The 13,367-nt window shown below is 49.3% G+C and overlaps 2 protein-coding genes across 2 annotated transcripts; both read left to right on the forward strand.

The window, feature by feature from the left end:
- Positions 1 to 8,374: 8,374 nt before the first annotated feature.
- On the forward strand, positions 8,375 to 12,220 carry LOC144702179 (Leucine-rich repeat protein kinase family protein). The gene is made up of 3 exons (XM_078574114.1): positions 8,375 to 8,632; positions 8,730 to 8,785; positions 8,878 to 12,220. The coding sequence occupies exons 2-3, from the start codon at positions 8,737 to 8,739 to the stop codon at positions 12,057 to 12,059; spliced, it is 3,231 nt and encodes a 1,076-aa protein (XP_078430240.1). The 5' UTR covers positions 8,375 to 8,632; positions 8,730 to 8,736; the 3' UTR covers positions 12,060 to 12,220.
- A 41-nt stretch (positions 12,221 to 12,261) lies between these two features.
- LOC144702184 (PPR containing protein (DUF179)) lies at positions 12,262 to 13,301 on the forward strand. Its single transcript, XM_078574122.1, has one exon. The coding sequence runs from the start codon at positions 12,404 to 12,406 to the stop codon at positions 13,172 to 13,174; it is 771 nt and encodes a 256-aa protein (XP_078430248.1). The 5' UTR covers positions 12,262 to 12,403; the 3' UTR covers positions 13,175 to 13,301.
- Positions 13,302 to 13,367: the final 66 nt, after the last annotated feature.

Genomic DNA, 13,367 nt, shown 5'->3' on the forward strand with positions numbered 1-13,367 from the left:
CCACACTTTTAGCAATCCAAGGAAGCATTCCTGATGAGATCAAGTTGGCGCTGAAAGATGATCCGGAAGCTGTTCGGTTGATGAAGCGCATTGCTGCGGGCGAAGATGAGGAGATTCTGGATGGATGATGGCATTATTTATGCAAATGGGAACAAGCCGTATGTGCCACGTGTGGGTGGGCTGCGCCGGAAGCTCTTAAATGAAGCACATGACGCACCACACATCGGACACCCAAGACAAGCACGGACGTTCGCACTCCTGTCCAGGAGGTATCACTGGTGGGAATAGAAGGAGATGTGGAGGCTTACGTTCGTTTGTGTCTGGTGTGTCAATAAGACAAGACGGAGAAGGTAAAGGCTGCAAGAATGCTGGAACCTCTCCCGAAAGTGAGTTGACTGTGGGAGTCTATTTTAATTGATTTCATCACTTGCTTTTTGTGTGTGGGTAGGCACAATGCCATCTTTCTGGTCGTGGATCATTTCTCTAGGTAAGCGACGTTCATCCCCACAACGTCGGAGGTGCATACAGATGGCATAGCTCGTCTGTTCATATCGAATGTAGCGAAGTATGAGATTCACAAGTCGTTTTCTGGGAGTTGATGTTCAAGTACATGGGCTCCAAGCTCAAATTTTCTACCAGCTTCCACCCCGAGACAGATGGTCAGACGGAACGTGTAAACACCATGCTTAAAGAGTATCTACGACATAATTTGCACACAACATCAATCGGAGCTCGGCTACGGGTCACTCATCGTTTGAGATTGCAATGGGAAGACAGCTGCTAACTCCTTCGAAAGTGGTAAAGAGAAAGGGGAATAGAGATTTCCCCACAGCCTTGCACTTTGTGCGCATTGAGGAAGCCCGCAAGGCACTGGAACGTGTTGATCAGAGGATGAAGAAATACACCGATCAACACGGACGGGACATGGAGTTCCAAGTCGGCGACCTGGTCTTGTTGAAGACCAATGTGTAGAAGCGGAAGACAAAGCATGCAAAGCAATGACACGAGGGTTTGGTACCTCGCTACGATAGGCCTTTCGAGGTGGTAGCTAAGATCATACGAGTTGCCTACCGGCTCAACATACCCCGTCGGCTGGAAGTCCATTCGGTCTTCAATGTGTCGGTTCTGAAGAAATATATATCAGATCCTGAAGACACGGCGAGGAACCAGCCCTAGTGATGGCGAGGATGCCAACACATCACCGTCGAATGCGTCACCACGATCAACCAGAGTCAACACGCCTGCTATGGACCCAACGGTGAAGTCATTCGAAGTCAACCTGCCATGGTCAACTGGAGTCAACACCAAAGTCAACACGCCGCAACCGTACTAGCACGTCTCCGGCCGCGCATGTCCCTACGCGCGTCATGACACGACGCCAAAGGCAGATCCACAACTGCCATTTGGCGTGACACGGCGTACGTCTTTACTTTCTAATCAATTTCTCTTTCCTCCAAGGCTTATGTATAGGCCATTGTTTTCAAGAAACATTCGGTAGTCATAATTTCAAGAATTGAGTTTTGTTTAACTCTTCTTGGAGGACTGCCCAGCCTCCCTTATCCCTCTTAACCCTAGCCATCGCCGCCGCCGCCACATTGCGTCGCCGGCCTTCCACCTCTTCCCCTCCCACTCTCTCTCTCTCACACTCTTCCCCCGAGCACGCGGCCACCCGCACAGGCCGTGCGCCGATCGCCTACTCGCGCCGTGCACGAGGCCGCCCGCGCACGCCGCGCGCCGACGGCCTGCCCGCGCCGCACACGCGGCCGCCCGCCACACCGCACGCCGGCCACCAACATTGTTGAGGCCATCCAACGGTTCGTCGTCAACGCCGTCCACGCTTCAAGCCGCGCGCGCTTCGCGCGCGCGGGTATTCGCCTACGCCTGACTCTGCGACAACGACATCTACTCTCAACCAGGGACGTTCAACGCCTGGAACACCCAGAATCTTCCTCGTCCAGTGGGCCGCTCAACGCCCGGATTCGCCCAGCCTCGTCACGATCGGAATTTCTCGCATCCTCTTCACACACTACGGTGCCGAGGTACGCCTGAACTCTTTGGTGTCGAAAGTGTTCTCCGCCCAGTGTTTTCCCGAGAAGTTTCCACCGCCGTTAGAATTAGATTTGGTTTGGATTTCCACTTCTTCTCTCTCTTTCTCGAGTGTTTCTTCGCGACGCGAATTCGGGTATTGATTTTGGTGCTTAGGCATCATCGCGGTGGGGGAAGACAATACTCCCCCCCCGATAAGGGTCGGAGCTACACCACCAGATTTTCATCGATTTTAAAGTCCGAATCCGACCGTGTGAATCTCTGTGGACTGTTTTATCCCTCCCTACAAAGCCATCTATCACCATTTACCCGTCGTCATCCCATCCATCTCCACAGTCGCCCTTTTCCTTAATCGTCCTACGTCACCTAGCGTGCATCGCCGAATGTGTGGGCACATTTTGACCAGGAGGTAGAAGCAGCCCTAGTGAAGAGGTAAATAGACCGAAGAGGACGTCACTGCTGCTATCACAAGATTGAGTATCTCATCAAGTGGAAAAACAGACCAGCCAAATCAGCAACATGGGAACGCGACTCAGATTAATGGCTATTTGAGGACCTACTGCAAGCATTTGAAGCGGAGCAGTTGGCGTCGACGAGGGCATCGACAAGTTCAGGCGATGGGGGCGTATTAGGCCCCTAACTAAGCGGTACTCACTGCCTAGAGGCCTGCATGCTTATTAAGAGGGCGTGAGATTCACGACATTTAAGGAATGAGTCATATTTAGTGCTACATGCACTAAGGGTAGCGATGCCCAACCTGATCTTCTAGGCCATCACCCCCGTATGTGGTGATACACTACGGACGGTGCGCGTGCCCGTTCATGCCTAGGCAAAATGGATCAGGTGAATTCCACCCATGCTGGGTGTGCGGGCCGAGAGGCGTGAGCACGAGAGGCAGAGCAGTGGACTCGAGGCGGAGAGGCGACACTACCCTGGCGCGATGCGCCTCGTCTCGTTACTATGTGTCATCCCTGGTCTTCTCCCATGTAACAATCATGACTATGATGTAACCTGTTATGATATTAATGCAATGACCCTATTCCTCGATGGGGATGCATCCCCACTCTCTCCTCTAACCCCTTATATGTGATCTTAAGAAATTGTAAGACTTTCACTGCAAGAGATCTAGGATGCTCAGTGTTCTGCTCTAAGCACTGAGGCCGGGACGCGCCATATTCGAGCGATTGGGATAGCTCGGGATTTGACCGCATGACACTAAGGGTATGACTAATTGTCTAACCCTAATCGATCATTCTAGTTAGTACTGATGCATGGAAAATAAATAAAAAAAATATTTGATATTTCCACTACCTTGTCTAGGTATTTCATTACATCGTCACATGAGCCTATCTCCTCTAATATCGCGGGTTAACAATCGCATCTAGAACACACAATCACCTTCAGAGACTTGCAATTGCATTAGAGCTATGACAATTCAGAATCACCTGATTACAGACTCATAGGTCACAACTAAAACACAACCATCCATCATTTGAGGATTCATATGTATTAATTTAGTGAACTCTTTATCCAAAGAGTACACACGATGTGTCCTTGATGTCTCCAAGCTAATGACTATGGGAGCCACCACACTCCTCATATGATTGAGACTAGAAAATTCTATTCTATTTTATTTGGATATTTCAATGTAATTCTCGAATATCTTTCAAATAGGATTATTTAGAACACATGTTTAAAGACTAGTGGTATTCATATTTTGATATCATCATAATTTACTTAGTCATTTGCATTCATTCGTGGACGTCAATGATAAACTTTACTTGTGAATTATAATGGATATATAATTTATCAATGAATATGGAATAAGAACTGGAATGTGTGATTGGAACGAGGCTACATATATTTCCAACGACGTGTGGATTTGACCTTTAGTTTATATTAATAATATAAATTTTATAACTTTTTGCATAAATCCTGGCCATAAGTGAAATATTTAACAGATTTCCTATGTTATGAACTAATTCCATTACTAGATCATTAGCATGGGTGTGTTTGAATTTGTTTAAATTAATTTGTGATTTTAAAGTTTCAAAAAGCAATATAATACTTTTAGAAAATGATATAAATAAAATGTATTTATATTTTAATGATTCCAAATGATTTTAATTACTTTTGTGTTGTTTTAGTTATTTTTTTGAATTAAATATTTCATAATTACTAAATATTTATAATATCAACAAAAAAAGGTACACTTAAATTTTTATGTCTCGCCTTTATGACAAGTTCAAAAATATTTTCATCTACAACATTAGGCAAAGAAAAAAGTGATAGAATATAAACTCAAATTCAGGGTTAAAATAATGTCTTCGTTGATTTGCCTCTAATAAATAAAAAAATTATAAACCAATACTCCCAAATAAGTCTAGCTAGTGGACGAGTATTGGTTGTTTCTAAAGGAACACATTTTATGGATCTAACTATCTCTAGACAGTGATTCATATAGGATGAGAAGGGACAGATATATGGATACATGTAGTGATAAGATGGGAATGACGAGATGATATGGAAGGTGTGACTATATGTAAGAAGGGGCACGAAGTGAATAAGCTGATTGGAAATGAGGAAGTGAGAAAGGAAAAGATGTAAGGGGGAGATGGTGGATGTAGAATATGAGTGAGGAGGTATATGGATACATGTGTTGATAAGATGGGAACGACGATATGATATTGAAGGTGTGACTGTATGTAAGAAGAGACACAAAGTGAATAAGCTGATTGGAAATGAAAGAGTTAGAAAGGCAAGACGTAAGGGGAAGATGGTGGATGTAGGATACGAGCGAGGAGGTATATGGATACATGTGATGATAAGATCGAAACGACGAGATGATATAGCATCTAGCAATACGTGGAGTAACTACCGATATAGCAGTAAAGCAAGACGTGTAGGTGGATCGACTCATCAAGTTACTATTGGAATAGGATCTACGCAAGGAAAAGCACTTGCCATTCATTGGTTATTAGTAGCATCCTGAAAATGTCCGTGTCAAAATATGGCTTTCAAATTAAGTTCCGAATAAGTAGATGCTGCAAAAAGGATTGGTGATGCCATACACAAAAAGGAAGAGACTCATACACAAAAAGGCAAATAGAGCTTAGGCCCATGGGTTCTGAACTTCTTTTCTCAGAGAAGAAGCAATGACGGTATCTGAGGAATAAGCATCGACTAACTTTGTGCCAGCAGCCGTGGTAAGACAGAGGATGCAAGCATTATCCGAAGTGATTAGGCGTAAAACGTTTGTAGGTGGAGGAAGTAAAATAAATCCTTGTTCTTACATCGGCTTTTCCAATACGAAATGAACAACTTCAAATAGGTCAATGCTCTGGCCCAAAATACAATTAATCCGGCATGGGCTACATGAGCTCCAAGTACTTTACAGGACAAATTGATAAGTCTGGCATTACCGGCCCACCAAGCAAAACTGGTGGTTTCTTGGTCATGACCAGCTAAAGCTAAAGTTTGATTAAAAAGCATTTCCACGTGGTAGAACCTCATTGTGGAGTATAAGATTTTCACGAGGCTGATCCTGAGCTGCTATTCAAGCATGAATACCTTCATTTAAAAGAAAAGCTTCTAGAAGCTTCCAACGAGCTCTATAAAAGGTGTCTACCTCATCTTGTGGTAGAGTAATTCTGCTGGAATTCTAGAGGTGTCCAAAATGGAATTCTTGAGAGCATCCTGTGAGCAACCTTGGAGGGTTCAATCTTAGCTATTTGGAGATTTGGAAAAGAGTTGGAGACAAAGCATCTTGCAAAGAGGCTTTTGAAAGAAGGTGACACCAAGTGTGTATTTTCTTGTTAGTCCCTTTGGTGAACTTTTTCTCTTTTCTCTTTTTGTACTTTCTGTCTTGGACCTCTACGGTGAACACTTATCATTCCATTAAAGAAGGTTATTTTAAACAAATCAGAGTGTGGTTTTCTTTACTCTGACCATATACTTTTGGTGGATTCTTGAGCTTGGTTGGATATATACTTTGGGCTCCATTAAGCTAAGATCCTCAACAAACTGGGTTGTCTCACTGAGTTGTCTCACATACTACGTAGATGATGTGTGAGATATATGGTAGATGGTGATAGATGATGATGGATGATGGAGGATGGTGACAAGAAAGATGATATCTATTTAACTTATGTAATGGAGAAAAACTAATGTAAGAGAAGAGACTAACATTACATCCCTGCATTCCTCTTGGATCAGGAAATTTCTCGATGTGGATCAGCATCTCTTCCTCCTTGTTGACCTTCTTTAATCACTCAAGACATCAAGAAAAACCTTGATGGACATTCAAAACCACACTCTCTTTCAATCTGTCTCTCTAGGAGGAAGTGAGCTCAAAGATGTTCTGCACAGATATTCGATCCTTAGTTTATAGATGCAACCATGGAAATGGCTACACGAGAGAAGGATGAAGCTCCCCTAAAAATTTCAACTCAATCGGCCTTATGAATCAAGCCCTGAAGAAGGTCGATACCTAGTGGTTTTAGTCTTTAGCATCACTTTTAGGGTTCAGATACTCCCGCATCATGCTCAATTGTCTGCTGGCATCACGACGAGTGTGCTTCTAGGAAAAAGACAAAATTAACAAGAATGACAATATTTAATTATAATAGTAAAAAAAGGACGTATGATGTGGCAGTGCGTCAGCACACACCTCATCAATGGGCATTTCATCAGCAAATTGGCAATGAGATTAAGACAAGTCTACATGATGTGTAGATGCGGGCGCCAGGTGTACAAGTGGCACCTTGTGTCTCGTAACACGCGGAATGGGCACTGCATTAGTTGAATTTTATAATTAGTAAGAGATAATAGTATAAATTTTAAATGCTCCCTCCTCAGTCTACGCATGATTTTATTGCGGAAAAATAACTCCTTTTTTTCATTGGGCTACGCCTCTTCTGGTTAAGACAATAAATAAATAAACAAATTTAATAATTAATGCCTTTATGACATCGATAATTGCGATACCATAAGACAACAATTTTAAGAATTGGCTGATGCTAATCATTGACGAGATTTAATGATTGGTTGATTCCAATAACTAAGTGGAATAATCTACTGGTTGCCATTTCACAAATTGAGCGGTGACACATTGCTGAGGCAAAATTCAAACCCAAAAAGAGAATAATAATTCATATACAATTGATGTGATACTAAAAGTATTAATAAATAAACATATTGACTTAGAAAAGTCATATGTTTCCAAATATAAAATTGACTTTTTTGGGAAAAAATCATATTTTGACTCTATAAATTATTTTTTCACAATATGGTGTAAAAAAAACCCTAAAAATATTTTAAATTTTATATCATTATGATAAATGAATTTAATTATTTTAGGCTTGATAACACGCATATATAACCATTATAGTGCAAATAAACATGTAAATATTGTCGTATGAACTTATTAAGAATGCGTGTTATCTGTGGGACATTTAAAAAATAGAAAAGTTTAACATGCCAATCTGATAATAATTAGACTTAATGAAATTTTCATGTTATTCAGATGATGTGACTAACTTGGCCTCTGCGTGCACTTACTCATGGCTATTGTGGCTCTTGTTCATGATATGGAGGATGCTTTTCTATGCAGCTTTCTGCGCAACATGCTCCATAACGTGCTCCGTCATTTTTCATGACGTTTCAAGCTGATCAGCTGCACGGCTTAGCCAATCTGATAAGCCGGCAAGAGCCTGAAGTACATGAAATAGGCATTTAACATATATTTCACGCGCGAATAAAATATTTTCATTGTGGAATAAAAGCCATAAATCTATAACTTTTGTCCAAAATAACGTTTCCATCCATAACATTTCTCTAAAACTATGTTTCCACTTGATTATTTGAAATTCTACGTTCATCCATGAATACTATAAATGCGCATAAAATAAAAATAAGTTTAAATGTTGTTTATGCATGAAAAGGTTAAATCATTTATTATTAACTCACTCACATTCAGCAAATGACGATAGATGATGTATCATTGCATGACATGGATGCATCATATCGAAGCTTGAGATGTCGCACTGTCAAATAATGCCGTATAGTTAATTCCTCTCCCGGGAACCCAAATTTTTTTAAAAAGGTAAACGCAGTCTACGGTTCTAGTCAACGCGGATATTCAATAAAAGGCGCTGTAAATAAGCCGTCGGTTTCCGCCAGACATAGTATTATTTTCAAACTGACTTCTCACTACAAGTCCAATTAATACAACGTCGGGAGTCAAACGACGACGACGCCATCGTATCTGGGCCGTCCATCGTTATCAAGCCACGTGTTATCATCTTTTTAGTTTCGAAAACGCTTGCTGAGCACATTTTAATTTTATTTTCAATACGAAGGTTAGGTGGACGAACGGGGCAGAAACTGGCAGAGGCGGCGGGGTTAATCCCATCGGTCTCCCTTCCCGTGATCTTGCCAGATCCTTCGTCAGACAATGGACCGGATGAGAATCGCCCTCGTCAATCTCTCCCAAACCGGAGAATTCGAATGCGAAGTCAGTCAAAATCGACGGCAAGAAATCGGCTGCCGCCCTAGAAATCGTCTCATATTCGCCTGCTGGATCGTGGTAAGATCATGGCGTCTCTGTTCTCTGATATCTGAATCACCATCTCCTTCTCATCCCGCCACGGCTGCTCTAATTTTTTAACCAATCGAATGCGCAGAAACTGCATGCTGCGCGGCCGTCTTTTCTTGATCATAGGCTTGATCATAGTCGCAGGTATCGCCGTGAGTTTATTTTTTGATTTCCGTTTTGGAAGCTTCCCTCGTTTTTTTTGTGTTGAGTTGTTCCGGATTTTGTTGAATTTGCAGTGCCGGATGCCGTCGTCGGCGACGGCTTGCGGAGGGATCAAGAGGTTCTTCTCAATCTGAAAGAGTTCCTCCTGAAGAAGAACCGATTGCACGCAGGGAATTACGCCCAGTGGAATGCGTCGGATCCTTCCCCTTGTAACTGGACGGGGATCACATGCCACAACGGTCGAGTATCCGAGATCGACCTCAGAGAATCGAGCATTTCCGGGGAATTCTTTGATGGTTTCTCCGATCTCACGGAGCTCTCACGCTTAGATCTCTCGACGAACACTCTCTGCGGCTCCCTCCCCATTTCGTTGACCAAGTGCGGGAGCTTGAAGCACCTCAATCTCTCCCGCAACATCATAGGCGGATCGCTTAATCTCTCCGGACCGTACAAACTCGAAGTCTTGGACATCTCTCTGAATCGTTTCAACGGCAGCATCCAGTCGGATTTGGGGGAATTCTGCGGCAATTTGGTCGTCTTCAACATCTCCACGAATCGATTCAGCGGGGAGATCAGCGACCTGTTCGACAGATGTCCGAAGCTGAAATATCTGGATCTCAGTTCTAACAGGTTCTCAGGAACCATCTGGCCTGGGTTTTCAAATCTGATAGAGTTCTCCGCATCAGGAAACGGCATAACCGGCGTTCTCAAGGGGAAGATTTTTCCCGAGAACTGCAGCCTCAGCTCGCTGGATTTGTCTCAGAATCTTCTCACGGGGGCCTTCCCCGAGACCATCTCCAACTGCAGGAACCTGAAGAATCTAGACTTGTGGGGGAACAGATTCAGCGGGGAGATACCTTCGAGCATCGGATCTCTGCCACAGCTGGAATACCTGTTCTTGGGGAACAACACCTTCGATCGCCGCATACCCGAGCAGCTTCTCAACTGCGCCAAGCTCGCAGTCCTCGATCTAAGCAAGAACAACTTCGGCGGGGAAATCCAGCCCATCTTCGGGCGATTCACGCAGGTGGAATCTCTCACGCTGCACGGCAACAACTACAACGGAGGGCTTCAGACTTCTGGAATCTTGAATCTGAAGAACATCGCGAGATTAGACCTCAGCCTGAACAGCTTCTCCGGTTCATTGCCTCCGGAGATTGCAACGATGCCGCGGCTGAGGATACTCATACTGGCGCACAACAATTTCTCCGGCGTGATACCTTCATCGTTCGGAGACATAATCACATTACAACTGCTGGACCTGTCTCACAACAAGCTATCGGGAGAGATCCCGTCGTCGTTGGGAAAGCTCTCCTCCTTGCTGTGGCTCACCATCGCGGATAACTCTCTAACGGGGAGGATACCGCCGGAGATGGGGGGGTGCAGGAGCTTGCTGTGGCTGAACCTCGCTGATAATAACCTCTCTGGGGGGATCCCCAAGGACATAGCCAAGATGGGGAGTTCTCCGGAGGAGACCTTTCGACTTAACCGGAGGGGCGGCGCCGTCGCCGCCAGCACCGGCGAGTGCCTCGCCTTCTCGCGGTGGCTGCCCGCCGACTACCCCCCGTTCAGCTTCTTCAACGCTCTCATGGACAGGAGACAGTGCCGGCGCTACTGGACCGACCTTCTAACCGGCCAAGGAATCCTGCCCATCTGCCTCAACCGGTCGTCCACGGTCAGGACTCTGGCCGTCACCGGCTACCTCCAGTTGGCCGGGAACGAGCTCTCCGGCGAGATCCCGGCGGAGATGGGGAGGATGAAGTGGCTCAGCGTGATTCATCTCAACCGCAACAGTCTCATCGGACGGCTGCCGGCGGAGATCGGGCTCGTCCCGCTGATCGTGCTCAATCTGTCGAGGAATCTTCTCTCGGGGGAGATTCCGGCGACGGTGGGCGAGATAAGGTGTCTCCAGAGCTTGGATCTCTCCTGCAACAACTTCTCCGGGGAGATTCCTCAGACCTTGAACCGCCTCTCGCAGCTCAGCCTGTTCAACGTCTCCTTCAACTATCTCCTGGGGGGGGTCATTCCCAAGACCGGACCTTTGTCGACGTTCGACGAGAGTTCCTTCCTCGGCGATCCCCTCATTGTTCTGGGAAGAAGGGTCAGTTCTCCCGGCCCGGCGGCGGCGGACGGCGGCGGCGGCGGCGGCGGGAGAAGAGGGGAAGAGGCGTTCTGGATCTTCTTCAGTTTATCCGCTTTCCTGTTCTTTGTGGGGTTCGTGATTCTCGCCTGGTTCTCCGGGTGCCGCCGATCCGCCGACGTGGAGAATCCGACGGTCGTGAAAGCCGCTGGCGTGGAGGACGAGAGCTTGATTCTGCTGGACAAGGCGGTCTCGTTCGGGTACGAGGACATAGCCGCGGCGACCGGCGGGTTCGCCGAGGAGATGGTGATCGGACGGGGGGGATTCGGCGTGGTGTACCGCGGGGTGCTCCCGGATGGGCGCCGCGTGGCGGTGAAGAGACTGCAGAGGGAGGGGGCCGAAGGGGAGCGGGAGTTCCAGGCCGAGATGGAGGTGCTCAGCCGCCAACCCCACCCCAACCTCGTGGCGCTCTACGGTTGGTGCCTGGTGGGGGCCCAGCGGCTCCTGGTCTACGAGTACATGCCCGGGGGGACCCTCGAGGGGGTGGTCTCGGACTGGGCGCGGTTCGGGTGGCGGAGGCGGCTCGGCGCCGCCTCCGACGTGGCTCGCGCCCTGGTCTTCCTCCACCACGAGTGCGTCCCCGCCGTGGTGCACCGCGACGTGAAGGCCAGCAACGTGCTGCTCGACGGCGCGGGCCGGGCCCGGGTGACGGACTTCGGGCTGGCCCGGGTGGTGCGGCCCGGGGACAGCCACGTCAGCACGGCGATCGCCGGGACGGTGGGGTACGTGGCGCCCGAGTACGGGCAGAGGTGGCAGGCCACAACCAAGGGCGACGTGTACAGCTTCGGGGTGCTGGCGATGGAGCTGGCGGCGGGGAGGGCGGCGCTGGACGGCGGTGAGGACTGCCTGGTGGACCTTGTGAGACTGGCGAGCCAGAGAGGGCGCGCGGGGGCGGCCCGGTTGGCCGGCGGTGGGTCCCGCGAGGGACGGGACGCGATGACGAAGCTCCTCGCTATTGGGCTGCGTTGCGCGGAGGAGGCGCCTCAGGCGCGGCCCACCATGGAGGAGGTCCACGAGGCGCTGCTGCTCATCCACCCGGCCGCGGCGGCGAGCCCGCCAAGCCCCGTCTCGAGCCGGCCCGACCGTCGGCCTTTCTCGGGCCACCGAACCGTCTGACCGCGGCACGTCCGCCAGTCGTCCACGCCGGATGCCGTCCCCTCCCGTCCACGAGGGAGGGAACGGCATGCCACGTGGATACGGATAAACTGAGTAAGTAGCTCTGATCTTTATCGTCTGAACGAGTAGGGACAGAAAAAAAAAGGAAGAACTTTCCCATAGTTTCCTTGCGTCTAGGAAGGGGATAAAGCGCAGCCACAAGAGTCTGGGTGGGGCGTCAACGTCACACCACGTCAGAAAAGCGCCGGGAAGGAAAAAAAAAGGAAAAAAAATCTTGTGGCGGAGAGAAGACGCCGGAGCCCTTTTATGTCGCGCCGATCAGCGGCCGCCACCGCCGGCGATCAATGGAGTCTTCTTGCTTCGTCGCTTCCAAGTCCTTCGCCAAGGCAGCGGTCCCCGTCCGGCGGCGCCGCCGGTGGTCTACTTCGTCGGTCGTGGTGGGGAGTAGCCTGAGAGACGACGGCGCCGCGTCAGCGGCGGCGGCGGCGGAGTCCCCCGACTGGCGGTCCTTCCGGGCGAAGCTGGTGGCGGGCGAGGTGGGGCCACGCACCGGGTCGGGGGACTGGTGGGCCCACGCGCTGCACGAGCCGGAGACCGGCTGCCTTCTGGTGGCGACGGAGCGGCTCGACGGGGTGCACATCTTCGAGCGAACCGTGGTTCTCCTCCTCTCGGCCTTCCCGGTCGGGCCGCCGACCGGGATCATCCTGAACCGGCCCTCGCTCATGTCCATAAAGGACGCGGGCCCGGCGGACATGGACCCGGCCGGGACGTTCCTGGGCCGGCCGCTCTTCTTCGGCGGCCCACGAGAGGAGGGGGTCTTCCTGGCGCGCGGGCCCGGCGGCGGCGCGCTGCCGGAGGTCATGGACGGGCTCCACTACGGGACACACCGCGGCGTGGCGCGCGCGGGGGAGATGGTGCGGGCCGGCGCGGCCGCCGTGGGCGACTTCCGCTTCTTCGACGGGCACTGCGGCTGGGATGGGCCGGCCCAGCTGCGGGCCGAGGTCCGGGCTGGGTATTGGGCCGTGGCGGCCTGCAGCGCCCGCGTCATCGACATGGACTGCGCCCGCCTCTGGGAGGACATCGTCGGTCTCGTCTGGGGCAAAGGCCTCCGCTAACGCCGACCGTCCGATCCTTTTACCAAATCCATCGCCCTGTAAATACAAAAGAACGTGGCCCTTACCCCCCCTGTCCTTATCCATTCCTTATTCCCTCCGAGGGCAAATCCGTCATTTCAATTCAAAACCCCGAAACTACCCCCCCTCGTCCTCCCCCCCACCACGGATGCTCCGTGAGGAAGACAGGCGGGCC

The sequence above is a fragment of the Wolffia australiana genome, chromosome 4 (genome assembly GCF_029677425.1).
Source record: "Wolffia australiana isolate 7733 chromosome 4, ASM2967742v1".
NCBI classification, from domain to species: Eukaryota; Viridiplantae; Streptophyta; class Magnoliopsida; order Alismatales; family Araceae; genus Wolffia; species Wolffia australiana.

Coding starts and splice junctions, on each gene's coding strand:
- LOC144702179 (XM_078574114.1), top strand. CDS start 8,737: ATGCTGCGCGGCCGTCTTTTCTTGATCATAGGCTTGATCATAGTCGCA. Junction 8,786..8,877: donor AGGCTTGATCATAGTCGCAG/GTATCGCCGTGA, acceptor TTGAATTTGCAG/TGCCGGATGCCGTCGTCGGC.
- LOC144702184 (XM_078574122.1), top strand. CDS start 12,404: ATGGAGTCTTCTTGCTTCGTCGCTTCCAAGTCCTTCGCCAAGGCAGCG.